The sequence below is a fragment of the Hypanus sabinus genome, chromosome 21, assembly GCF_030144855.1.
Source record: "Hypanus sabinus isolate sHypSab1 chromosome 21, sHypSab1.hap1, whole genome shotgun sequence".
Taxonomy (NCBI): Eukaryota; Metazoa; Chordata; class Chondrichthyes; order Myliobatiformes; family Dasyatidae; genus Hypanus; species Hypanus sabinus.
Genome location: NC_082726.1, coordinates 8,455,265 through 8,480,295, shown reverse-complemented (window position 1 = coordinate 8,480,295; position 25,031 = coordinate 8,455,265). Strand labels below are relative to the sequence as shown.

At 44.6% G+C, this 25,031-nt stretch overlaps 2 protein-coding genes across 3 annotated transcripts in view; one reads left to right on the top strand and one right to left on the bottom strand.

The window, feature by feature from the left end:
• The window catches only part of LOC132378774 (tubulin polyglutamylase ttll6-like), a 60,721-nt gene extending 49,202 nt beyond the window's left edge, over window positions 1-11,519 (bottom strand). For both annotated transcript variants that reach the window (XM_059945925.1, XM_059945926.1), the window contains exons 1-7: window positions 11,411-11,519; window positions 9,615-9,894; window positions 7,860-7,900; window positions 6,799-6,917; window positions 4,946-5,076; window positions 3,432-3,588; window positions 2,515-2,658 (exon numbers count right to left, since the gene is read on the bottom strand). In XM_059945925.1, the coding sequence (XP_059801908.1) occupies window positions 2,515-2,658; window positions 3,432-3,588; window positions 4,946-5,076; window positions 6,799-6,917; window positions 7,860-7,900; window positions 9,615-9,894; window positions 11,411-11,510 (972 nt within the window). In that variant the 5' untranslated portion in view covers window positions 11,511-11,519. The remainder of the gene's footprint in view (window positions 1-2,514; window positions 2,659-3,431; window positions 3,589-4,945; window positions 5,077-6,798; window positions 6,918-7,859; window positions 7,901-9,614; window positions 9,895-11,410) is intronic.
• Window positions 11,520-17,411: 5,892 nt separating this feature from the next.
• Window positions 17,412-24,286, top strand: gdpgp1 (GDP-D-glucose phosphorylase 1). Its single transcript, XM_059945924.1, has one exon. The coding sequence runs from the start codon at window positions 17,584-17,586 to the stop codon at window positions 18,718-18,720; it is 1,137 nt and encodes a 378-aa protein (XP_059801907.1). The 5' UTR covers window positions 17,412-17,583; the 3' UTR covers window positions 18,721-24,286.
• The last annotated feature ends 745 nt before the right edge of the window (window positions 24,287-25,031 follow it).

The window sequence follows — 25,031 nt, the reverse complement described above, 5'->3', positions numbered from 1 at the left end:
CCTAAATTGTTTTACTTCTGGCTTGGTCTGGAAGGCTGGCTGATCAAGATTATTTCCAAGATTCATTTTTTTTTTTATTAATACCAGTAACCAAAATTTTTGTTTTTTTTCCCTTAATTAGGTTAAGGAAATTTGAGCTCATCCATTCTTCAATGTTAGCAAGATACCAGACCAGAGTTTAGAGCCTCAGGGTCATCTGGTGTTATAGACAAATACAGTCATGTGTTGTCTGCATATCTGTGGTAATTCACCCCACATTTTGAAATAATCTGACCTAATGGGAGCATGTAGAGTGAGAACGACAACGGGCCAAGAATTGATCTTTGTAGCACGCCAAACACAGTGTCATGGATTTTAGACACATAATCACCACAGCTAACAAAAGAATTTTAATTTTCTTCCTGTTGTACGAGATTGAAGCGAGCTTAAGGTGGTACCAGAAGGACCTACCCATTGTCCCACTGAGGTGCTTTACAAGAAAGCTGTGATCTACAGTATCAAATGCTGCACTCAAACCAAAAACAACATGAACTGGTATGTTAACTACATCGGCATTAAGCCATATGCCATCAACTACTTTAAGTAATGCAGTTTATGCACTAAGGGAGTGACAGTAGTTCAAAGAGACCTTCCCAAACTTTTGGGGTCTAAAGTATAGAGAGCACAAATTAGTGAGTTAGAAATTAAAACTTGGCAGAATTCCAGGATTATTTAAGATCTTCAGTTGGCCAAACATTGTAATAAGGGGGATAACTAGCAACAGCATGTGGCCTAATTACTCAGTAACATCTACCATCTTCCAGATGAAAAAAAAGGCAATGGAGCCCAGGCGAGGAGAGAACAGAGGATTGGGGGAAAGCCCCCGCAAGGCCAGCTCTCCTGTCCATGCTGCTCTCCAGTGTTTGCTCTGTGGGTTGCCATGTTAGCACATCAATAAACACGATGCTATTACAACTCAGGATGTCAGAGTTTGGGTTTCAATCCCAGTGCCAACTGGAAGGAATTTGTATGTCCTCCCCGTGGAATGTGTGGGTTTCCTCTGGGTGCTCCGGTTTCCTCCCACAGTCCAAACACATACCCATTAGTAGGTTAATTGGATATTGTAAATTGTTCCATGTTTAAGCTAGGGTTAGATTTGAGGTTGCTGGTGGTATGGCTCAAAAGGCTGAAAGGGCCTATTCCCACTGTATCTCTAAACAAATATTTTTTTTAAAAGTCAAGCTGGGTTGCATTTGTTTGCAGTTGATCCAGCACGAACTGAGGAACTGCTGTGTACTTGTTCTTGCAGAAACATGGATCCAGGACAACATTCCATACACGATCAACCTTCAGGCCAGGACACTCAGGGATTTGTGTTAATATTATTCTTTTGTGAGTGTATGTGCTACCATAACTACATGCTGTGTGTGACTCTACGTACTGTGTTTTGCATCTTGACCCTCAAGGAATGCTGTTTCATTTAGATATATACATGTATGCAGCTGGATGACAATTAAATCTGAACTTGAACTTGAGAAGAAAATCTCAAGTAGTTGTCTCTACCACGTGTCAAACTCACCACTAGGCCCTCACCAAGATGCACTTCCAAGGTGACAACTTCCAAACTATTTCACTCATGGAGGTGTCACTCTATACATTAAACCACAAAACTGCAAAACATGGGAGAAAAGTGGAATTTCCCAGTGGCCAAACATTTCATTTCCAGTCCCCATTCCCATTCTGACATGTGGGTCCATGGGTTCCTTTTCTGCCATGTTGAGGCCACTCTCATGGTGAAGGAGCAGCACTTCATATTCCGTCTGCACCTTCAACCTGATGGCATAAACATTGATTACTCCAACTTCCAGTAATTCTTTTTCCCCTCCCACTTCTCTCTTCTTCAATTCCCCACTCGAACTTCTTACCTTTTCTCCTCATTTACCGATCACCTCTCCCTAGTGTCCCTCCTCCTTCCTTTCTCCCATGGTCCACTCTCCTCTCCCATCAGATTCCTTCTTCTCCAACCCTTTGCCTTTCCTACCCATCACCTCCCAGCTTCTTCCTTCATCCCCCCTGCCCCACCTGGATTCACCCATCACTTTCTAGTTTGGCCTTCTTTCCCTCCCCCACCTTCTTATTCTGGCATTTCTCCCTTCCTTTCTAGACTTGATGAAGCGTCTCAGCCCAAAATGGTTATTAATTTCCACAGGTGCTACCTGACCTGCTGAATTCCTCTGGTGTTTTGTGTGTATTGCAGAGGAAATATCTTATGTCTTGGTCATTTTTCCCTTCTTGGCCGAAGGTGTTTGTGGGAGGTTGCAAGGCACACTTTGCTTGCACATTTTCTATCTTAAAGCAGTTGATTGTAAAATCAACTGTTAAGTTGATTGTAAAATGAAAGGCACAGGAAAATAAAGGAATTGTCTATTTTCCCCTGCAATGTCACTTTACTGTGACGGAAGGCTTGTACACAAGCAAAACTCCCCAGTAAAGACATTATGCTTTGACATAATATGAAGGCAGAAATCGAGTTACCAAGTTGTTGCTAGAGGGCTCAATGTACTTGCTTGTTGCAAATCTTGCCAGACCTTCGTTATAAATATAAATCCGAAAGGGGTCACAGGATGTAACCAAGATATAAATACGGAGGTCAAATTTGAAACCATCAATGAGGAAAGGCTGTGAATGAAACAACAGAAACTTTATTAAGAGAGTGATTAACAGTGCAAATCTGTTGTCAACCATCTCCACAGCATATAATAAGAGACCTTGCTTAAATGACAGAGAAAATACTTCTGCCCTGCAGAAACAGTAAACAAGAGATTCTACAGATGCTGGAAATCCACAACAATGCTTACAAAATGCAGGAGGAACTCAGCAGGTCAGGCAACACCTATGGAAATCAATAAGCAATCAATGTTTCAGGCGGAGACCCTTCTACATTTCCACAGATGCTGCCTGACCTGCTGAGTTCATCCAGCATTTTGCGTGTGTTGCTCTGTTCATCGAGTGTTGGTCTAGTGGCCACACTTCAGCAGTGGGACAAGGGGAAGAGTAGGCTATAAAGAACAGTGATTCAAATTTTATCCAAAGGAGGAATAATGAATGACCAAATTGAAATAAAATGAATTTTGAATAATTCATTATTGGAATTGAGACATGAAATTAATATTTGTAATAGTTAGGATCACAGAATCACAGGCACTGTAGGAAGTCACTGGCCCATGGCATTGGTGTCATTAATAGCTCTTGAAATAAACCTGTGTACCTTAATCCTATTTCCTGACTTATAATTGTAGAAAACTTCGATGTTGTGTTATTTAAAAGGTTTCATTACTAAGTACCAACAGAGGAAAGTTGAGAATGTGGAGGTTTGTAGGGTGGAAGTGGAAGTAATATGTTTATTCGCTCTTTTTCTGACCTACTTTTATGCTATTACTGCAATGTGATACCTTGGAGATGTAATGTTGGCAGATCATTCGGTCACCATGTTTAATCTCCTTTAGATTCCTGGTAATGAAAATCCCGCGGCCCTGACATCCACAGTCTGGTTTACATATATACGTCTTGGGCTTCCTCGTCCTGCAGTAGGCCTGAAAATCGCCAAAACTGTGCAGAATATAAACAAAATGTACAAAGATCATGTGACAGATGTCTAAATATCAACGTAGGTCACAATTAAATGTGATGAGTACTAACCAGGAGGATCAAACACCAGTTCAGTCAAACAACAATCAGTTCTCCTGAAGTGAATCATGCAAATCCACCTATATCTCTGACCCATTTACCAGGTGCTCCAACAAAATATAACACTGCCCCCAAGAAGAGCCATATTGTGATTGGTTAATGATCAGCAGGAACAGCTCCCAAAACTGGTAATCAATACAGTGGTTTACTGGTGATCAATACAGTGGGCCATTGGTTAAATCAGGACAGCCGTTTATTTGGACAACTCTTAAAGAACATAAACTAATCAAGAAAATAGTTGGGATTCCTATCATTTATGTGAACAAATGCCACTTAATAAGAACAGGAGACTGTTGTTGAACAGTTTCTAACCAGCATTTCCCATGCATTTGTGTGGATGTTAGACTCTACACCATGCTTACAGAGAACAGTTTTAAATAGCGTCAGTTACATGTGTTTGTGTTCAAAAAGCAATTATCTTTGTCACAGATACTTGGCAAGAAATAAGCTGTAAGACAATTCAGAACCATTTTGCTCACTATGGTTTCAAGCATTCAGGCTTTGAGATGAGAGAAACAGCTGTGAGTTAAAATTAAATGATTTCACTACTTCAAAAAATTAAGAACTATGAAGAATTTGGAAGTGTTGACAATCATTTGAATGTTATAATGAAAAGAAAGATTTAAAGGATACAATTGTCGAAAACATTGTATGAAGGCAGTTCATTATGTGCACTGATTTTGTTCATTAACAGCCAATCAGAAGAACACAGTAGCGTATACTGGATGAATTCCTCCATTGATAATCATTAGGAACTAATACACAGTTTCATAGTAAGTACTATGGTAGTATTGGTAGTGTTCTAATTTGAAGTGTATTTAATTTAAATACACAATTTGTTACCCTGTTCAATGGTAGTTTGTCTTTTTTATACCTTTTTAACATTTCCATGAAACTTTGGCTGATTGGGAAAACCACTTAATTAAGCTGAGATGTACCGGTTTCAATGTGTCCCAATTAACTGAAATCCACTGTATTCCTTAAATACCAGTACAAGACCCAGCGAACCACTGGATACTCTGTGGTAACTTGAAGGGCACCTGCTTACGTAACAAAAAGGGGAGTGTGCTTCCAATTCTTTGTGTCTGTGAAGTGTTGTGAGGTGTGCTGAGAAATATGATGAGACGCTGGATAAATACAAGGTTCTTTTGATTAAAAAAAATTAGCCACAGATCTTTAACTTTTAGAAATCACCTACACCCCACTTAAGATCACTCACTCAGCAGGTAAACACCATGTGCGGGGGAAGATGTTATATTCCTTTGGGAAGAGTTTCAGCATCCTGTTCAAATTCCTGGCCAGTAGGTCCTTCCTACAAATCTCACTCATTCCTGGAAAGTGATTAATTTTCTGCAGAAATTGAAATATTTGAAACAGATCAGTGATTGCATCCACCACATAACAGAGAATGAAAAACAAAAGGAACTGAGAGCAGGAAAGGCTGGGAAGAAATCAGCTATGATCAGAACCCAGACCATACTTATATGATAAATTCTCAGACCACAGGTCAAGGAGAAGGTGGAGGGACACTCGTCACTGTGCTATATCTACACCTCATTAATCTGAAACTAGTTATTACATCTGAAACTCGAGAAAATCTGCAGATGTTGGAAAATCAAAGCAACACACACAAAATGCTGGAGGAACTCATCAAGCCAGGCAGCATCTGAGGAAGAGACAATGTTTTGGGCCTAAACCCTTGATCAAGACTGGAAAGGAAGGGTTAAGGAATGAGACTAAGAAGGTGGGGGAAGGGGAGGAAGAAGGACAAAGTAAGAGAGGGAAATAGGAATGGGGAATGGTGAAAGACAGGGGGTAGTGTAAGAGGCCAGAGTGGAGAATTGAAGAAAAAGGAAGTTGGAGGGGAAAAAGAATTACTGAAACTTGGAGAAATCAATGTTCATGCCATCAGATTGGAGGCTACCCAGACAGAATACAAGGTGCTACTCCTCCAACCTGAGTGTGGTCTCATCATGGCAGAAGTAGACTGATCTGTTAGAATAGGAATGGAAAGTGGAATTGAAATAGGTGGCCATTAGGAAATCCTGCTTTTTATGGTGGATGGAGAGAAGATGTTTAACAAAGAGTAACTTCCGCCATCTACAACAGGATCCCACCACCAAGCACATCTTTCCCTTCCCCCCCCACCCCCCCACTTTCTGCTTTCCTCAGGGATCACTCCTTATGCGACTCCCTGGTCCACTCGTCACTCCCCATTAATCTCCCTCCTGGTACTTATCCTTGCAACCGGAACAAGTGCCACACCTGCCCCTACACCTCCTCCCTCACTACCATTCAGGGCCCCAAACAGTCCCTCCAGGTAAGGCGAGTCTGTCGGGGTCATCTACTGTAACTGTTTTCACAGTGTGGTCTTCTTTATATCGGTGAGATCTGACGTAGGTTGGGAGACCACTTCGTTGAGCACCTTCACTCCATCCACCATAAAAAGTGAGATTTCCTGGTGGTCATCCATTTCAATTCTACTTCCCATTTCCGTTCTGACATGCTAGTCCATGGTCTCCTCCATTGCCACGAAGAGGCCACACTCAGGTTGGAAGAGCAACACCTTCTATTCCTATTGGGTAGCTTCCAACCTGATGGCATGAACATCGATTTCTCGAACTTCTGGTAATTGCCCCCTTCTCCTCTCCTTCAACTTTCCCCTATTTCCATTTCCCTCTTTCTCCTTATCTCCTGACCTGTCCATCAACTCCCTGTGGATCTCCTCCCCCTTCCCTTTCTTCCATAGTCTTCTATCCTCTCCTATCAGATTCCCTCTCCTCCAGCCCTTTATCTCTTTCACCAATCAACTTCACAGCTCTTTACTTCACCCCGCCCTCTCTTCCAGTTTCACCTATCACCTGCCATCTTGTACTTCTTCCTCCCCTCACTCCCACCTACTTAGTCTGACTCCTTACCCCTTCCTTTCCAGTCCCGATGAAGGGTCTCAGCCTGAAACGTCAACTGTTCACTCTTTTCCATAGATGCTGGCTGGGCTTCTGAGTTCCTCCACCATTTTGTGTGAGTTGCTATTACATTTTGTTAACTACTTTTTCTCCCCAGTGCACTGACCTGAAATCGCTTCATTTCCATAACTCTCTCATGAGAAACAGATGTGTCAGTCCAGTACAATATCCATTCCTCATCCTCTCCAACCTCCTTCAGTCCATATCGACGAGCTGCACGGCGGACTAGAATACAGGGCGGAGACATAAACCAACCATCGTAATGAAGAGACAGTGAGGCACAGACAGAGAGGCACAGACAACTGGGGAAGGATACAAAGCTAAAAAGAGAATTACAAAAAGTGAAGGAATAATAAAGACGAATGGTTAACAAAATACTCATAAGATTGAAGCATAAAGAAAGGAGGAGACAAGAAGAGAAAATGTCATTAAAGCATTTACTAGCTGGTTTAGTAATTCTAAGCAATGGAAATGAATCAGTCATTATCACATTTGGTAAGTCAATTTAACTATCGAAACAGAATACTAATCAAAATAGACGTTTAGAAATTAGATACCAAAAAATCTGCAGGTCTGTGTTGAATTTTTACAGAGTACAGCCGTGGCAGCCAGCAGGAGACATTAGCTGTAAATTTCTTTATCTGATGATAATCTATTGGCCAGAGAAGTGTGGGTGTGATGGAATTAACTGCAGATTATGATTTCTTGCCAAACAGTCCTTGCATTGGACATCAGAAACACCACATGTGGAGTGGGATTCACAAAATAGTTTGAAGTTGAAAAGGCTAATTGACACAATCAAAACTCACATACGATTAATGACACTGTGATAAACTATGTATACCTGTCTGGACACGCCCCCACCCCCACTGACTGCTCCTGTGGCTCCTCCCACAGACCCCTGTATAAAGGCGATTGGGGCACTGCTCCTCCCTCAGTCTCCGAGATGTCGTGCTCTCTTTTTGCTGCTAATAAAAGCCTATCATTCACTTCCTGTCTCTGAGAGTTATTGATGGTGCATCAGACACAAGACACAAAAGATGGAATTATGCTAAAGGAATTGCACCCTAAAATGGTGTCTAGGGAGGGTGAATAAGATTGGAGGGAGAAAACTGGTCTGAGCAAGTCTCCCTGGCCTATTAATCCCTTAATTACATTAGAACTTACCACTTTCATACTTGCAATTGATTAGATTGATGCCAATTGACCTGCAAAAGAGAAGAGATAGGAAGTGAAAGACAATAGCATTAACCCAAAGACCCTAAGCTGTGCTAGTCTATGCAACAGAGTGGCCCCATGTGAGACACATCAGTGGAAATATTAACCCTGTGATAGACTGCCTGGTTTAAATAGTGTATCCGAGTTATAATGGTTGCCATGAGGGAGTATCACTGAAATATGGTGGAACATGGACCTCTGTACCTCCCTTTGCAAGTGGATCCTCGATTTCCTAACCAGAAGATCACAATCTGTGTGGATTGGTAATAACTTCTCCACCTTGCTGACAATCAACACAGACGTACCACAAGGATGTCTGCTTAGCCCACTGCTCTGCTCTCTCTATACCCGCAACTGTGTGGCTAGGCAAAGCTCAAAAGCCATCTATAAATTTGCTGATGATACAACCATTGTTGACAGAATCTCTGATAGTGACAAGAGGGTGTACAAGAGCGAGATATACCAACTAGTTGAGTGGTGTTACAATAACAAGCTTGCACTCAACGTCAGGAAGACGAAAGAGCTGTTTGTGGACTTCAGGAAGAATAAGACAAAGGAACACATACCAGTCCACGTAGAGGGATCAGAAGTGGACAGAGTGAGCAATTTCAAGTTCCTGGGTGTCAAGATTTCTGAGGATCTAACCTCATTCCAACATACTGATGCAGCTATAAAGAAGGCAAGACAGCAGCTATATTTCATCCGGAGTTTGAGGAGATTTGATTTGTCACCTAAAACACTCAAAAACTTCTACAGCTGAGCCGTGGAGAGTATTCTGACTGGCTGCATCATTGTCTGGTATGGGGGGGGGGGGGGCGCTGTGGTACTGCACAGCATCACAGTAAGCTGCAGAGAATTGTACAGCAGGAGATCAGTGTGTCATCAGGAGACTCGGAAGATCTACAGCTGTGCGCCTAGAGACTCAAGAACTTTGCACACAGAGCTCAGAAAAAGCGATGCAACGGACTTTTAACATTGTAAACCATTGAGTTGTTTATTATATCTCCCCTCTCACTGTGAAACAGAGATATCTCTTTTCCCCTTATTAGGGAGAGAGAGAGCCTGTGGTATGCTGAATACCAGGTGAACGAGTAGTCTTTTGGGTACTGCAAGTCTGTGTCTTTGCTGTTGCTTTGCTCACACTTGAGCGCTCGGTGGTGGGTGATGATGCTTTTTTTTGCCGGTGGGGGGAGGGGTGTTCATTGCTTGCTGCTGCTTATGCGTGGGAGGGAGGGGAGCTGTGGAGGATTTTGGGGTTCTAACATTGAACTGGCGTTCATTCTTTGGGGGCACTCCTCTGTTTTCGTGGATGGTTGTGAAGAAAAAGCATTTCAGGATGTATATTGTATACATTTCTCTGATGTTAAATGTACTTTTGAAACCTTTGAAAACCCACCAGCACCCAGTGCATGCCCTCTTCTCATTGTTACCATCAGGTAGGAGGCACAGAAGCCTGAAGGCACACACTCAGTGATTCATGAAGAGCGTTCTCTCCTCTACCATCTGATTTCTAAATGGGCATTGAACGGATGAACACTACCTCACTGCTCATGTTTGGTGCTGATTAAGCCTGATTCTGAGTCAATGTGAGGTGGGTTCACAAATTTCACTTGTCAGTGTCAGATCAATGGGGAACATTTAATTGTATTGGTAAAAGCACAAAAGACCTGGTGAAGTAATCATAAAAGTTGATTCTGACTATACCTTCGCCTCTTCTTTTTCTTTTTGACTGGCTCCTCTTTAACTTTCTTCTCTTTGCTTTTCTGTTTGGGCAAGTCAAGTTCCTGTTTGTGAAGATCCTCTTCATCCCTCACTTCTTGCTGCAACTCCTGAGCTGTCGGGCAGTTTCTAGTCACATCTACTTTACTTGTTGATTCCGTTTCATCCTCTGACCCCTCAGATAGACTCTCTTCTTCATTTTCTGCTTCCTCTTCAACAGAATCTCCCTCAGAATCACTCCTGCCTCCAGGTGCATTCATGGTGGCTTTGTAAGAGAGGAGTAAAAAGACTTACATAAGGATCCTCTGACTTAGATTAATCAGCTAGGTGTACCTTTCATAATGCATCAGTCCTGATGAGGGGTCTTGGCTGCTTATTTTTTTAAATAGGCATTGTCTGACCTGCTGAGTTCCTCCCACATTTTGTTTGTGCTATTTTTTATAATAACTCCACCCTGGATGGTCCCAACCCAGCTGCAAAAGGAGGAGGATTGTGCATGGGGTCAACCTCATCCCGTAAAAAGCTAGTGCTACAGAAATGCCAACAGAAGCTCCAAAGACCTCTTCAATGGCAGGGGAATGATCTTTATTCCGGAGGACAATTTGAAAGACTGGCCCAGGACAAAGGTCTCAAGGCAAGTTGCTGTCGCTGCCTGTGCCCTAGAAGGGGTGATGGGCTGAGAAGAAGGAGATCTTTTATAAAGCTGTTTACATCGTAAATACTTGCTAGTGTTCCTGTATTTTTCCACAGTTATTCTATATCTATACTTCTAACTTTATTTTTATACAATTCTCTCTTCTCTGTAATTGATTTTTTTTCAAATTTCAAAGTAAATTTACTATTTATAGATCACTATGTAATACCCTGAGATTTATTTTTAAATCCAACTGATATAGATGTTTGAGCAATAGGCCTTCATTCATAACCAAAGGAGCTCCAGTCCTCCCCTATAGATCTGTGCAACTCCCTAGCTTGCAGAACAATACCTTAGACATGACATTTGCACTGCACACCCAACACACATCCTTTTTATAAGCTGGATGTATTTTCGACACTGGGCTAATTTTCATCCATCAGTCTTGTGACCACATTGTCTTCTGCCTACAAAATGCTGTTATTTTAAAATTCTTGACCAAGTTCTCAAATCCTTTCATATTCCCACCCACTAAATGATGGAGGAAGTCAACAGGTCAGGAAGCACCAATGGAGAGGAATAAAGTCAGGTTGAGACCCTTCATCAGAACTCAGCCCAAAACATAAACTGCTTATTCCTTTCCACAAATGCTGCCCGACCTGCTATGTCTGACATTTTCTGTAACTTTTGATTTACATATTTGAACATGTATAAATTGAAGATTCAATCTCGTTATCATCTGCATGCTTCTAACCAGTGTATACACTGCATTTTATGGTAATCTGTTTTAATGTGACCGTGCTTGATCGTTTCCCCCCCCCCCATCCAATTTAAGACTTTTTTTAAAAACGCGAAGACAGTGATTTCCATGTTCAAATATGCATTCATAATGAATATTAAAGCCCATAGCAACCTCTTCGAAATTGTTATCGTACAAGAATTAAATCCTTTCGGAGGATTACTGGTTTATCCGCTGTTTAGCGTTTGCAACAAAATTAACCCGGTCCAGCTAACAGGCCGGTTGCCAGGGCTCCCTGGGCCGCCTTGTCATGGAGCTGAGGCGGGAGGCGGGGAACCGCAGAGGCCTCCGCGGGGTAGACACCCAGCACCGATCGCTGGGTTTAACGGAGACCCGGACCACACTAACCTGATGCACACCCGCCCCACCGGCCAGGCCTCACCGCCGCCGCGGCTCCTCTCGTAACCATGACAACCGGACGCTCAGTCCAAGGGCTTCGCTTTTTCATTGGTGGTCTTGAGCGTGGTATGTTAATTGCATACGTAGGGAGGTGAAGCTCGTTTTTATTGGTTGCTGCGCAGCAAGTCGATCTCCATTGGTTCAAGGGACTTTCCTGTTGCACACGACTTTACTGACCCAGACCGATTCTGGTTTTGATCGGGTCATATATTCACTATATTTAAAATATAGGATATGCAGAATATATATATATAGGATATACTGCTCGCAAACATTAACAATTTGCATTACAATGAACATTTCTCTTCTAATTGCGTTTTGTTGTAAAGATTTATTTCGTGAATGTAAACTGCCGATGATTCTGCTACAAGTAAGTTTTTCAAACTTCGTGCTAAAGTGGTGAAGGTATATGGAATACAACAAACTGGTGTTTGTTATTGCGGGATCGTACGGAGCACACAAGGACGCCAGTATGCAGGAACCTAACTGAACCTCATAGCGTCTTTGTACAATATGTGAACTTCTCCTATGTTAACTACTACTAATTCCTTCTCCCCCCTCCCCCCAAAAAAAAGAAAAACTAGGTACGTACTTCTTGAACTGCATCGAATTTATAGTCACTGAAATTGAGCGCTTCAGTTCACTTTAACCAGAGCACGGAACTTAACAAAATTCACGTCACCTGATTCTGATTATGTTCCTTAAATAAACTATAAAAAATTGCCGGCATTATAACTGTTGCTCTCTTTGTTATCCTCCTTTTTCACCATCTTTTAAAGAACAATCTCAGTTTCAGGAACGTTTTCAACATCAGAACTCTTTTTTAAAAAATCTAATGGAGGTCAGGGTGGACTGCCTGAACACTCGGGCAAAGTGAGAGGATTATTAGTCACTTCCTCTAAGCTGTTAGGCTATGGAGTATATGTCTGTGGTGGGACAAGTGAATGACCATATCAGGTGTAGGTTTCTGGAAGTGTTGGAGTGGGTGGAGAACAGGAGCGGCCACGTGGTGCTTGTCATAAAGATCAGGCCACTCTAGTTCTTCCTTTACCTTTCGTGGACTTTGAAGGCACACAAGCGCACGCGTGTTCAACCTGATTTCACCTTGTGATGTCTGACCACAAACGATCATGCTGCTGGACTATTGTTCCTTTGATGGATTTGTCTGAAAGCCAAACAGCTTCACCTCTCCAGAGTGGCAACAAAGACTTTGCTCAGTGTCTGAGATCGTACATGCTCTTTGTTTTCCCAAAATTTTGTCTCAAAATTTCTCACTTTGTCTAAGTCTGGTAAGTGAGGTTGGAAAGGGAAGGAAGAAAAGTCAGGCTTGTTCTCAGTCTCCAGTCCACCAACAGCTCTGATGGACTGTAACATTTCGCAAGAGGTGAAGAGGGTTGAGCTAGCATTGTTTTGTAGGGGCTTTTGCTTTCAGTAGGAGACACTTTGCATTGTTCTTTCTGCTTCTCCATCTGCCTATAAGGACTGTGGACTGCTTGTCTGGAGTTTGAGCTCATAGTCTCTAGCAAAGGCTTTGAATTCTGAGCAGCTGAACTGTGGACCGTTGTCTGATACAAGTGTCTCTGGTATTCCATGGTGAACAAATATGGCTTTCAGGTGCTGTATAACTCCTGCTGACAATGAAGAGGACAGCTTGGACACCTCAACATTCCATGAATTGTAATCCACAATGAGAAGATTTTTGACTGTGCCTGCAATTTTCCGTGGGAAGTCTGGGAATTCTGTGGGAATTCAGCATGATTTTGTGCAGTTTTCTGTATGTTTCAAATTACATCATCTCCCAGCTGTGAGCTCACACCAGGCCACCACACGGATTTCTTGCTCTTAGGCAACATTTTTCAATGCCTTGATGTCCTTGTTGGATTTGACTGATGACGTCAGCTGTGCATAGAAGCAGGAATGACGAGTCTGGAGCCTTTTAGCAACAAATGGTTTCGAGCCAGTAAGGTCTGATTTGTGAGCTCCTATTGGAACAGCTGGCCATCCATGCTCACTGTATTGCACGACCTTGCTGCAGATTTGGTCCTTTTTCAGCTCAGCGTGAATTTCATCCAGTTTACTCTGTGTTGCAGGAAAGCTTTCATGTAGCTGAGCCTAGCAGATGTTGGTGTCTTCCATGAGGGCAGAATCAACTTCTGTACACTCACTTTTGCATGGCATCCTCGACAGTGTCTGGTGTTATGAAAGATTTGCCAGGGATATGTTCAACATCATTACATATCACTTAAGACTTGTTCTGAATCTTTGCAGACGTGGAGGAAAGTCATCCAAGTGTTTTGAGTGGAGGAGGCTGACAAGTGGTTTGTGGTCTGTTCAAATGGGAAATTATTGCCTATTAAGTAGCAGGTGAAGTTCTCACAAGCCCCCAGCATCTCCTTCTCGATTTGGATGTAACACTGTTCAGAAGGACTCGATGCAGATGCTACAGGTTTCCATACACCACTGCAGTCTCACATGAGCACTCCCAAACTCCTGCCAATTTGTCTGCTGAGACCTTTGTTTGGATCAACGAATGCCAATGTTGGCGGAGAAATAAGCTCTGCTTTAAGTGATGAGAATGACCTCTCCTGTGGTGCGTCTCAAGTCCACATGTTTCTCTGAGAGAGGAGGTAACATAGTGGTTTTGTTTTCTTTGCCAAACCTGGAATGAACTTTCCCAGCTAGTTTACCATGCCAAGGAAAGTGGTGCGTGGCCAAGTGGTTAAGGTATCGGTTTAGTCATCTGAAGGTCACTGGTTCGAGCCTTAGTTGAGGCAGCATGCTGTGTCCTTGAGCAAGGCACCTAACCACACATTGCTCTGTGACAACACCGGTGCCAACTGCATGGGTCCTAATGCCCTTCCCTTGGACAACATCGTGGAGAGGGGAGACTTGCAGCATGGGCAACTGCTGGTCTTCCATACAACCCTGCCCAGGCCTCAGTCATCATCAAAAATCGATGGACAGCTGAAGAAGAATCTTATTTGACTTCCAGAAGAACTGTTTTTGAGTGACACTGATTTAAAAAAAAGACCAATTCTATTGCTTTGGAGTCATTTCACTTCTTTTACTGGACAGAGCTCTTCAATGTGGAATGGAGACTTGCTGAATCTACTGCAGATGGGCATTTTACTTGCTCTTTGTTTTGCTTGTCTGTTTGTTTGAGCTGAACTCCATTGGTATCTTTCTGTAGTCTTTTAGAGCACACCTTGTTTGTAGCTTTCTTTTTGTACAGCCTCTAGCTTTACCTCAGCATCGTTTTCGTGCCCGAGTGACATTCTCACTCTGCCTGGTCATAGTAATAGCTTTCTCTAGTGTGTGATTTACCTGTAACTGAAGTCTCTCTGACAATTTGGTTTGAAGTAACCCAACACCAGTCCTGTCTCTAATGAGTTCATCGCTCATATTTCCATATGTACAGTTTTCTGACAGAATGTACGATGCTGAGATGAACTCACTTACTCTTTTATCTGGCTCCTGTTTTCTGGAGTGGATCTTTGCCCTCTTGAATGTCACATTTCACTTTCCTGTGAAATAGTCTTTGAATTTGTCCTGCACTGTTTTGTACTCCATTTTATGAGGATCTGTCTGTCCTAATCCACCCTTGATGTCATCTGCTTTGTCACCCATGCAGTATATCAGTGTGCTTACTTGATGCTCTTCTGAAGCCTGAGTGAGGTTGCTTGAAATCCTAAATCTTTCAAAGTCCCCTGATTCAGAGAAATCAGCTCTCTCACAGGGCTTTATTATGTAAGTAGATGTAGGTACTGAAGGTATTTGTTCAATTTTCCTTTTTTTTAAGTTATTTACTTGGATTACAAAAGGCTTCCTTTCTCTCCCTGAGAGTATAACTGACTTGTCTGTCTGTCTCCCCCTCTCCCTCTTCCCCCTCCACTCTCTCTCCATCCCCCCTCCCCCACACCTCCTTCTCCAGGCTAGTGGCCTGCAGATCATTACAATCTATTCACTTCTGGATGGAATACAAAGGTGTTGCCTAGTAACCCTGTCCCTTTCCCAGCTCACTCCCCATGGTCATGTACTAGCATAGGCAGTTTATGTTGACAAGTCTCTGGATATTTTTCATAGATGCCAGTGAACAAGAACAGTAAATTCTCACTTCAAAGTTTGAAGTAAATGTTATTATCTGAAGGGACTGGAATCACGAGAAAGAGGATGTGGGCAAGACTGTGTGTGGTTGTGGTTGCGGTTGTGGTTGTGCCTCCACATGTATGCATCATTTAGAGAGAGTGGACACTCAGTGGCCACTTTATTAGCTCCCTCCTGTGCCCACAGAACTGTCACTCATTGGATGTTTGTATTTTTTGCATCATTCTCTGTAAACTCGAGACACAGTTGTGCATGAAAATCCCAGGCAATCAGACTCAAACCACCTCATCTAGCACCAACCATCATTCAAAAAGTAATAAAAAGTTAATTTTATTATCACAGTACATATGTGTCACTACATACAACCCTGAGATTCATTTTCCTGCAGGCATACTCAACAAAACTATAGAAAAGTAACAACAGAACCAATGAAAGATCAACCAGAGTGCAGACGACAACAAAATGTGCAATTACAAATATTGATAAATAGCAATAAAAAATGAGGTCATGAGATAAAGAGTCCTTAAAGTGAGATCATTGGTTCTCAATCTCAGTGGATGAGCAATTGAGAGTAGCTATCCCCTTTTATTCAAGAGCTTGATGTTGTGGGGTGGTAACTGTGCTTGAACCTGGTGGTGAGAGTTATAAGCCTCCTGTACCTTCTACCTGATGGTACCATTGAGATACCAGTGATGACCTCCTGGTGGTGGGGATCTCTAATGATGGATGCTGCTTTACTACAAGTGTTTCATGTAGATGTGCTCAGAGGTTGTGAGGGCTTTATCGGTGATGTACTGGGCCCAATCCACTACCTTTTGTAGGGTTTCCTACCAGGCTGTGATGCAGCCAGTCAATACACATCTATAAAAGCTTGTCAAAGAACCTCTGAAATAGTAACACCCAGGAATTTAAAGTTGCTAACCCTCTCCACCTCTGATCCTCCAATGAGGACTGGCTCATGGGCATCTGGTTTCCCTCTCCTGAAGTCTACAATCAGTTCCTTGGTGTTGCTGACATTGAGTGAGAAGTTGTTGTTATGACACCACTCAGCCAAATATTCCATCTCCCACCTGAATGCTGATTCATCACCATCTTTGAATCGGGCCACAACAGCGGTGTTGTCAACAAGCTGGAATACAGTATTGGAGCAGTGCTTAGCCACAGTCATAAGTGTAAAGTGAGTTAGGGCGGGCGGGAGACTAAGCACACAGCCCTGTGGTACACCGGTACTGATGGAGACCATGAAGGAAATGTTTTTGCCAATCCGAACTGACCGGGGTCTGCAAATAGGAAAATTGAGGATCCCGTGGCACAAGGAGGTATTGGGACCAAGGTGTTGGAGCTTATTGATTAGTTTTGAGGGGAAGAAGGTATTAAATGCTGAGCTGTAACCAATAACGAGCACCAGTTCAACAATCACCATTTCTGATACCATGTTCTGTTCGATATTGAGGGGGAGTGCAGAGGACCCACCGCATGTCAGCATGCAGGGGTTCCCAACCCGCGGTCCATGGAACTCTTGCTTAACGGTTTTGGTTCATTGGCATAAAAACAGTTTGGGAACCCCTGCGCTAGAGAGGGTGTGGGGTGGAGTTTTTCAGCTCCGAGAAGAGCCCGAGTAGGTTACAGTTGCTTTCCTTGTAGCAGAGGGGGAGAGCTAACAGAGGTTTATAAAATAGGAGACAAGGAGGGTGAGGATATCATTAACAAGAGTGCATAAGTTTAAGGTGAGGAGTTTTAAGAGGGATCTGAAGGGGAAGTTTATGTTCCACGGAGTAACTGAAAGGTAGTCACTGCGTTTAAGGGACAGTCAGACAGGCATTTAAAAACAGATGTAGAGGGGAAAGGCTAGCACAGACGTGGAGGGCCGAAGGTCCGTTTCTGTCCGACACAACCCCGAACAGTTTGAATTCCCGCTGGGAGAGTGCGCAGGCGCTGCCCTGGGCGAACCTGGAAACCATGGAAACAGGCGGCGCGGCGATGACGTCGCGGGCTGGCGGCGCGCTGCGAGCCCGGTGATGGGAGAGGAAGAGCAGGAAAGACCGGGGCCGGGGCCGGGGCCTGAGCCGGAGCCCGCCTTCGTCTACACGGAGCGAGAGCTGCTGCGGAGTGGCATCCGCTGGGATGGAGCGCGGCCCGAGTCCCGCCTGGACAAGGCGCTGCGCTCGGCCTGGGAGCGGAGGATGCGGGCCGGCTGCTTCCGTTACCGGCTGTGGGGGCCCGAGCTGCCGGTCCGGGAGCTGCCGGGGAGGTGCCGCCTGCTGGCGCAGCTCAACGTCCGGCGGGCCACCGAGCGCCGCAAGCCGCAGGAGATCCTCAGCGTGCGGCAGCCCTTCGACCCGCAGCGCTTCAACTTCAGCCGCGTCCCGCGCCGGGAGCTCCTCTTCCGGCTGCGCCGGAGCCAGAGTCCCGAGGCCGGAGATGCCGAGCCGGCGGGCGGGGATGCGGAGGCCCTGTTGATAATCAACGTCAGCCCCCTGGCCTACGGCCATGTCCTGCTGCTACCCGAGCCCGAGCTGCTGCTGCCGCAGGCCCAGACTCGAGCCGCGGTGCTCCAGGCCCTCGAGCTGGTCTTCCTGAGCTCCGAGCCCGCCTTCCGGGTCGGCTTCAACAGCCTGGGCGCCTTCGCCTCCGTCAACCACCTGCACCTGCACGGCTTCTACCTGCCGCACCGGCTGCAGGTGGAGTCCGTGCCCACCGAGCCGCTGGGCGAGGCCGGAGTCGGGGCCCGGCTCCACCGGCTGTGCGGCCACTACACCCGGGGCCTGGTGCTTTACTCGGACGGCCGAGCCCGCGACCGGGCCCAGGCGGCGGACGCGCTGCTCGCCGTCAGCGACCTGCTGCTGCGCCGCTCGCTCGCCCACAACCTGCTGGTGAGCCGCGGCTGCCCGCTGGGGCGCCGGCCGCCCGAGCCCGAGAGCCGGGACGGCGTGCGGCTCATCGTGTGGCCGCGCACACCCTGCTTCGGTGCCAAGGACGAGTCGGCCTTCAACGTGGCCGTCTGCGAGCTGGCCGGCTTCCTGCCCGTCAAGACGGCCCGGCACTTCGAGAGCCTGACCGAGGAGTCGGCGCTGCGGACCATCGGCGAGCAGCAGCTGCCCGCCGAGCACTTCCAACGGCTCTGCGCCGAGATAGCGGCGCTGCCGCTGCCCTGAAGCCCATAGTGCACCCAGAGCGACACGAGTGACCCTTTCATGTTACCCTGTCACCCCTCCCCGTACAGGATGAGGCCACTCTGCCCGTCTAATCCTGTCCCACGCCACTGTAAGGTATGGGGTGCCAATTAGTGTTGTGGTTAGCGTGGTGTTATTACACTTTAGAGTTCAATCCTGGCGTCCTCTGTAAGGAATTTATACATCTTGTTCTATCCGTGTGCATGTGTGTTTCTCCAGGTGCTCCGGTTTCTTCCCACCTACCTGTTAGTAGGTTAATCGGTCATTGTAAATTGTCACACAGTTAGGCTGGGGTAAAATCAGTGGGTTGCTGCACGGCTCGCTATATTTCAAAAATCATTAATGAACCTGTCCACTTTCCTATCACCATCCCCATATTCCTCCAGAAAAAACACTTGCCCCACTAGTCTCACCCACCCCAAACAGTCAGAGTGGTTGTTGCGACTTGCAAGGGTGCTGGAGAAATTCAGCAGATCAGGCAGCATCTGTGGAGGGAAATGACCAGTCAGCGTTTCAGGTCAAGATCTCTTTTGTCCATTTCCTTCCACAGATGCTGAGTTCCTCCAGCGCCTCTGCTCTCTGCTCCATATTTCCACTATCAGCCATCTCACGTGTTTCCAGGGTGATTAGCATGCCTCCTCTCACGCTGCTGGAATAGAACAGTACATGTTGTAATGTCCTTTTAACCTACTGCACAATTAATTTAACTCTTCCCTCACATGGTCCATGTGCCTATCCAAGAGTTCCTTAAATTTCCATATCAGCCCCTACCACTACCTCAGTGGTACATTCCACACGCCTTCCACTTTCTGTGTGTTTTAAAAAGAAAACTACTTTGACCTTTACCCTAATCTGTCCTCTGCTCACATTAAAAGGATGTCCTCTGGTATTGGCTACTGCTTCCTTGGGAGAAAAGCACTGGCTGTCCCCTCTATCTCTCGTCCACTGTTGTTGATCTTGGAATGAAGCTGCCTGGACCTGGGTCACTGTCGACAATTGGGAATTTCCTGATGAAAATATTTCACTCACCGTAAATTGGAAATAATATCAACATCTGGACAGCTAAAAGATCAGTAGAGAGACAGGAAACATTACCTCCAGGGTTACTCCAAGACAAATACACAGGCTGGACCATCCTATGTGGAGATGTGTAAATAAATTATATCAATCAACCTTTGAGCTTGAATTTGGGGGCCTCAGCTTGAACTGATCTAGGAACTAAAAGAGTTGGTGAGCTGATTCTGGAATTGATGGAAGCACTCTATGGACCAGGCTGGCTCAGTGTCGGACCAGAAACCTCCCTGAACAGCCTCCTGCGTAATCTGAGATCTCGAGGTTGACACTGGGTTGATGTTGAGGCATTTGGACTGCTACCTAAGGAAATACTTGAATGATACGGTAACATGGAAGCAACTCCGTTGGAGGAAATTCACCTACCGTTGGCTGCTGCATGCCCTTGTTTGCAACTAAATAGACAAAGCTAGAAATACTCAATGGGTTGGGCTGCTTCTGTTGGAAGAGAAACCCGCTGTGCTTCAGGTGGGGGGGCTTTTTTTTGTCTCAAGGATGAAGTCTGACCTGAGCACTTTTGGAATGTTCTGAATTTTGTTTCAGACTTGGACACCTTCAGTTCTTTTACACTTTTCAGTTCAAAGCTGGTTTTTCAGCTAAGGAACCAGGTGAAGACTGTTTCTAACAATCTGTATGAAGAAGACTGTTTGACAATTTAAGAGCTGCGGATGCTGGAAATCCGCAAGAAATTTGGACAGTGCTGTGGGTGTTCAGCAGGTCAGGCAGCACCTGCAGAGAGAGACACTGAGCGTTTCTGTCAAATTATTACAGTATTACATAGAACAGAGTACAACAGGCCCTTCAGCCCACAGTGTTTGTGCTGACCTCGATGCCAGTTTAAACTCCACATATGATCTATCCCACCTTCCCTGCTACTCACGAGTCTGTACTGCTGCCTTTCATGTGTTTCTGTTGTAACCTCTTCCACCACCTGCCCTGACCTGATCCAGGTACCTACCCCTCCCTGTAGAAAATAAACTTCCCTCGTACATCTGTGTCAAACCCTCCCTCTCACCACAAAGCTATGCTCTCTAGTATTTGCCGTTTCTACTTTGGGAATAAGACCATAAGACATGGGAGCAGAATTAGGCCATTGAGTCACTTTGATCAGTCCCCTCAAAGTCCCATTCTCCTTGTAACCTTTGATGTCTTGAGTACCTATTAACCTCTGCTTTAAATATACCCAATAACTGACATTCACAGATCTCTGTCTACAGAATCACCACCCTCTTGCTAAAGAAATTTATCCTCATCTCTGTTCTAAAGGGACATCCCTTTATTCTGATGCCGTGCCCTTTGGTCCCACTATTGAAAACATCCTGTCCGTGTCCATTCTATCCAAGCTTTTCAATGTTGGATAGGTTTCAATGAGATTCTCTTCCCCCACCCCCCACAGTGAGTGCAGGCCTAGAGCCAACTGTTTTATTCCCAGTATTGTTCTCAAAAACCACCTCTAACTCCATCACGTCCTTCCTTGGGCATGGGGCCCAAAACATCTCTCGATACACCAAATATGGAGATTTTCACTATCTAAGCCTCTCATTACAACTTCTGTCAGTTCACCTGTCAGCTTCTGGTGCTCCAGAGCAAACAAAGTTTGTCCAGCCTTGTAGCTTATATAGTTGGATTTCTAAATGAACAGAACTTGACATCTTTCCTGTAGGTAGGTGACCAGAACTTTCTAAACATTTGAAAAGCTCAGCAATCCGTCTGAACCGTTATGCAATTCAGTAAATGTCTGGTTTGTTTCTTGAGGGTTGTCTGAAGCCAGGACCGTGGGGAATTTTGCATGGTCTTGTAAATGTTCTACATCCAGCCTCGGGACAGTGGATACCTCACATTCTCTACTGTTGCATGAGCCCTGGTTATTCCAATACACATTCCAGCTCTTCACTGGGGGCCGTGCATTACTACTGTGTGCACAACTGAATCCCATCAGTAATGTGTATTAGAGGAAATAAATATTGGCAATATTTACATCCACATGTGGCCTTGGTATAATGTCATTCCAAAATAAAATTAAAAAGCTGACAAAAAAGCAAGTTCAAATTATATTATCAAAGTATATTGTCACCATAAAACCTGAAATTCATTTTCTTTCAGGTATTTGCAGTAGAATAAAGAAATCCAATAGAATCAATGAACACTACACATAAGCAAAGACTGATGCAAAAGCTGAAAGCAGTAATGAATAAAATTGAGACCATGAGTTGTAGAGTCCTTGAAAGTGAATTCTTGGGTTGTGGAATACGTTCAGGATTGAGATGTGAAGTTTTAAACATCTTTAATTTTGTATATTGAGACATAAGCTTTGGAGCCACGCTGCCCAGCAATTCCCCAATTTAACGCTACCCTAATCATAAGATAATTTACAATGATCAATTAACATCAACTGATATGTCTTTATGTGGGAGGAAACCCATATGGTACATGTACAGGCAGTGGCAGGAATTGAACCTGGGTCACTTATACTGTAAACCATTGGGCTAACAACTACACTACCAAAGATTACCATCAGGGAAAAGGTACAAGAGAGTGAAGGCACACACTCAATGTTTGTCAGTGGTCCCTGAACACAACCTCGCTATTTTGCTCTCTTGTTGAATTAGTTTTTTTAAAAAATATTTTTACTGTTATGTAAAAATACAGCATCAAAGAGTGTAGAAGAATGAGGGGAGATTTGATAGAGGTATATAAAATTATGATGGGTACAGACAGAGTGAATGCAAGCAGGCTTTTTCCACTGAGGCCAGGGGAGAAAAAACCAGAGGGTGAAGGGGGAAAAGTTTAAAGGGAAGATGGAGTGGGGCTTCTTCACACAGAGATTGGTGGGTGTGTGGAATGAGCTGCCAGATGAAATGGTAAATGCGGGCTGACTTTTAACATTTACGAAAAACTTGGACAGCTACATGGATGAGAGGTGTATGGAGGGATATGGGCCAGGTGCAGGTCAGTGGGACTAGGCAGAAAAAAGAAGGGCCAAAAAGCCTGTTTCTGTGCTGTGATATATTTCGCAGTACTGTCAAGCGAAACAGCAAATTTCATGTCAGAGATGAAGCTAATTCTGAGGTTTACCAGGTGTTGCCTGGACTAAAGGGTAAGAGCTATAATAAAAAGATGAATAAACTTGGGTTCGCCATAGAGCTGGGGTACAGGGACCCCTCGGTTAATTGTAGGGGGTCATGGCATTAAGAAGTTTGGGAACTCCTGCCCTAAAGCATTGGGGCTGAGATTCTTAAAATTGAGAGGTATAGATAAGGTAGGCAGACAGAATCTTTTCCCCAAAGTAGACGTGTCAAAAACCAGTTAGGGAAAGGAAATTTAAAGGCAGCGTGAGGGGCAAGGTTTTTTTGTACAGAATAGGTTACTGAGCTGTAGTAGCAGGCAGTTGGGTGAAATTTAAGAATGAGAAGACAATGGGGAGTGTGGATGATGTATAGGAGGACATTCAGTATAAATTGGCACGGCGTCGTGGACCAAATGGCTGTGCTATCCTGTGATAATTTTCACCGCTGAGGTGTATATTTTGTCAACGTGTTATGTAAAGGTTTACATTTCTGTCGCGCCTTTCATAGGGAAACGAGGCCCCAGCGCACTGTACAGTTTAAAGACAATGCGACTCCCGACACCAGTGGCGCCGTTCCTTTGTATTCCTGTTAGAAAATCTACCTGTACATTTGTGTTTTGTTTGGAACTTGCCAGTCACATTTTTTTTGGTTTCTCCACAAATCCAAAATCCACCATATTTCGTAATACCCCATATGCCCTAATGCGTTCCCACGGGACAGGATGAGGGTTGGCAGTTTAGGGAATAGCCGCGCCCGTTGAAGCTCTTTGGTCCCTGAGTATTTATTCTCGATACTTATTGCTTATTTATCATTTCTTTTTGGATTTGCAATTTGTTGTCTTTTGCGCATTGATAGTTTGTCCGTCCTCTTGGGCGCGGTCTTTTATTGATTCTACAGTATCTCGTATCACACGACAATAAACCATTAATTAAAAACATTAGTTAATAAACATTAATAAATTACCAATAATAGGGGTAGATGGAGGGTAATTCTGTTCAGTGTGAAGTGATGGAATTTGAAGGGACTTGTCTCTGTCCGAACCTGGCGGGACCAGAGAGAATAACAACTCATCCCATCCGGCCTTGGGTGCAACCCGGACTGTTTTGAGTTAGTGATGGAGAGGTCCCTAAACAAACTGTTATCCATGATGGACAATCAGGCACATCCTCTCCATGACAGACTGAATAAGCGGCGGAGCACCCTTTCGAACAGACACATTCAGCTCCGCTGTCACAATACAGTAAGCATATACAGTTATCTCTGTGCGACAGGAGAACACATCAGAGAGCAATAGTCTCTGTCTGATTACTTCATACATTATAATTGCACATTGGTATATTATTATGTACTTTATTAAGTCTGCACTCTGCTAAATGTGTTTTACTGCTGTAATGAAAGAATTTCTCACTCGGGTCAATAAAGTGCTTTAAGGAAGAACCGGGACTTGGTGTCCAACGATCCCTGAGGGTAGATGAAATTAGCCGGGGATAGAGTGCAGCTGCAGGGAAGTTATAGTGCAACTTTCTAAAACATTAGACCACAGTCGAAGCATTGTGTGCAGTTCTGGTCACCACGCTAGCGGACGGATGTGATAGCGCGGCAGAGTGAATACTCGGGTTGAGTATGATGTTCCAAGGGGGTTGTTTATTGCTGGCTGTTGAGCCCGGTCGGGATCGACATAACCGGGATGCTAGTGGAAAAGGGCTGTGCGGGGTCGTTGACAGACCAGCGTCAGGGTCTAGTGGCAAGTTGACCCGAGGAGGTTTCCCTGCATTTAATGTGTCATCTTCCGCCAGCTCCACCGTCTGCCTGGAACCTCGCTGGGTGACCCTACCAGGAGCTAAGCACCAGATCGCTAGAACTCACAAGCCTCTTCACCAAGACAAGGTGACGATCCTCGGGTAGGACCGGAATGTAATGAGGAGGGGGAACGTGTCCGCTGCCCGGAGGGAACTGAGGGTTTGGGTTCCTTCTCCTCGGAGCACAGGAGGAAAAAATGTAGATACTGGAACTCTGGAACAAACATCAGTGGGATATGGAAAGTGAACATTTCGGGATGGCGAACCTTTGTCAGTGGGAGAATCTGATTGGAAGTATAACGAATTATGAGGTATATAGAGAGGACGGTAAGAAATGTTTTTCGGTTGAGAGATT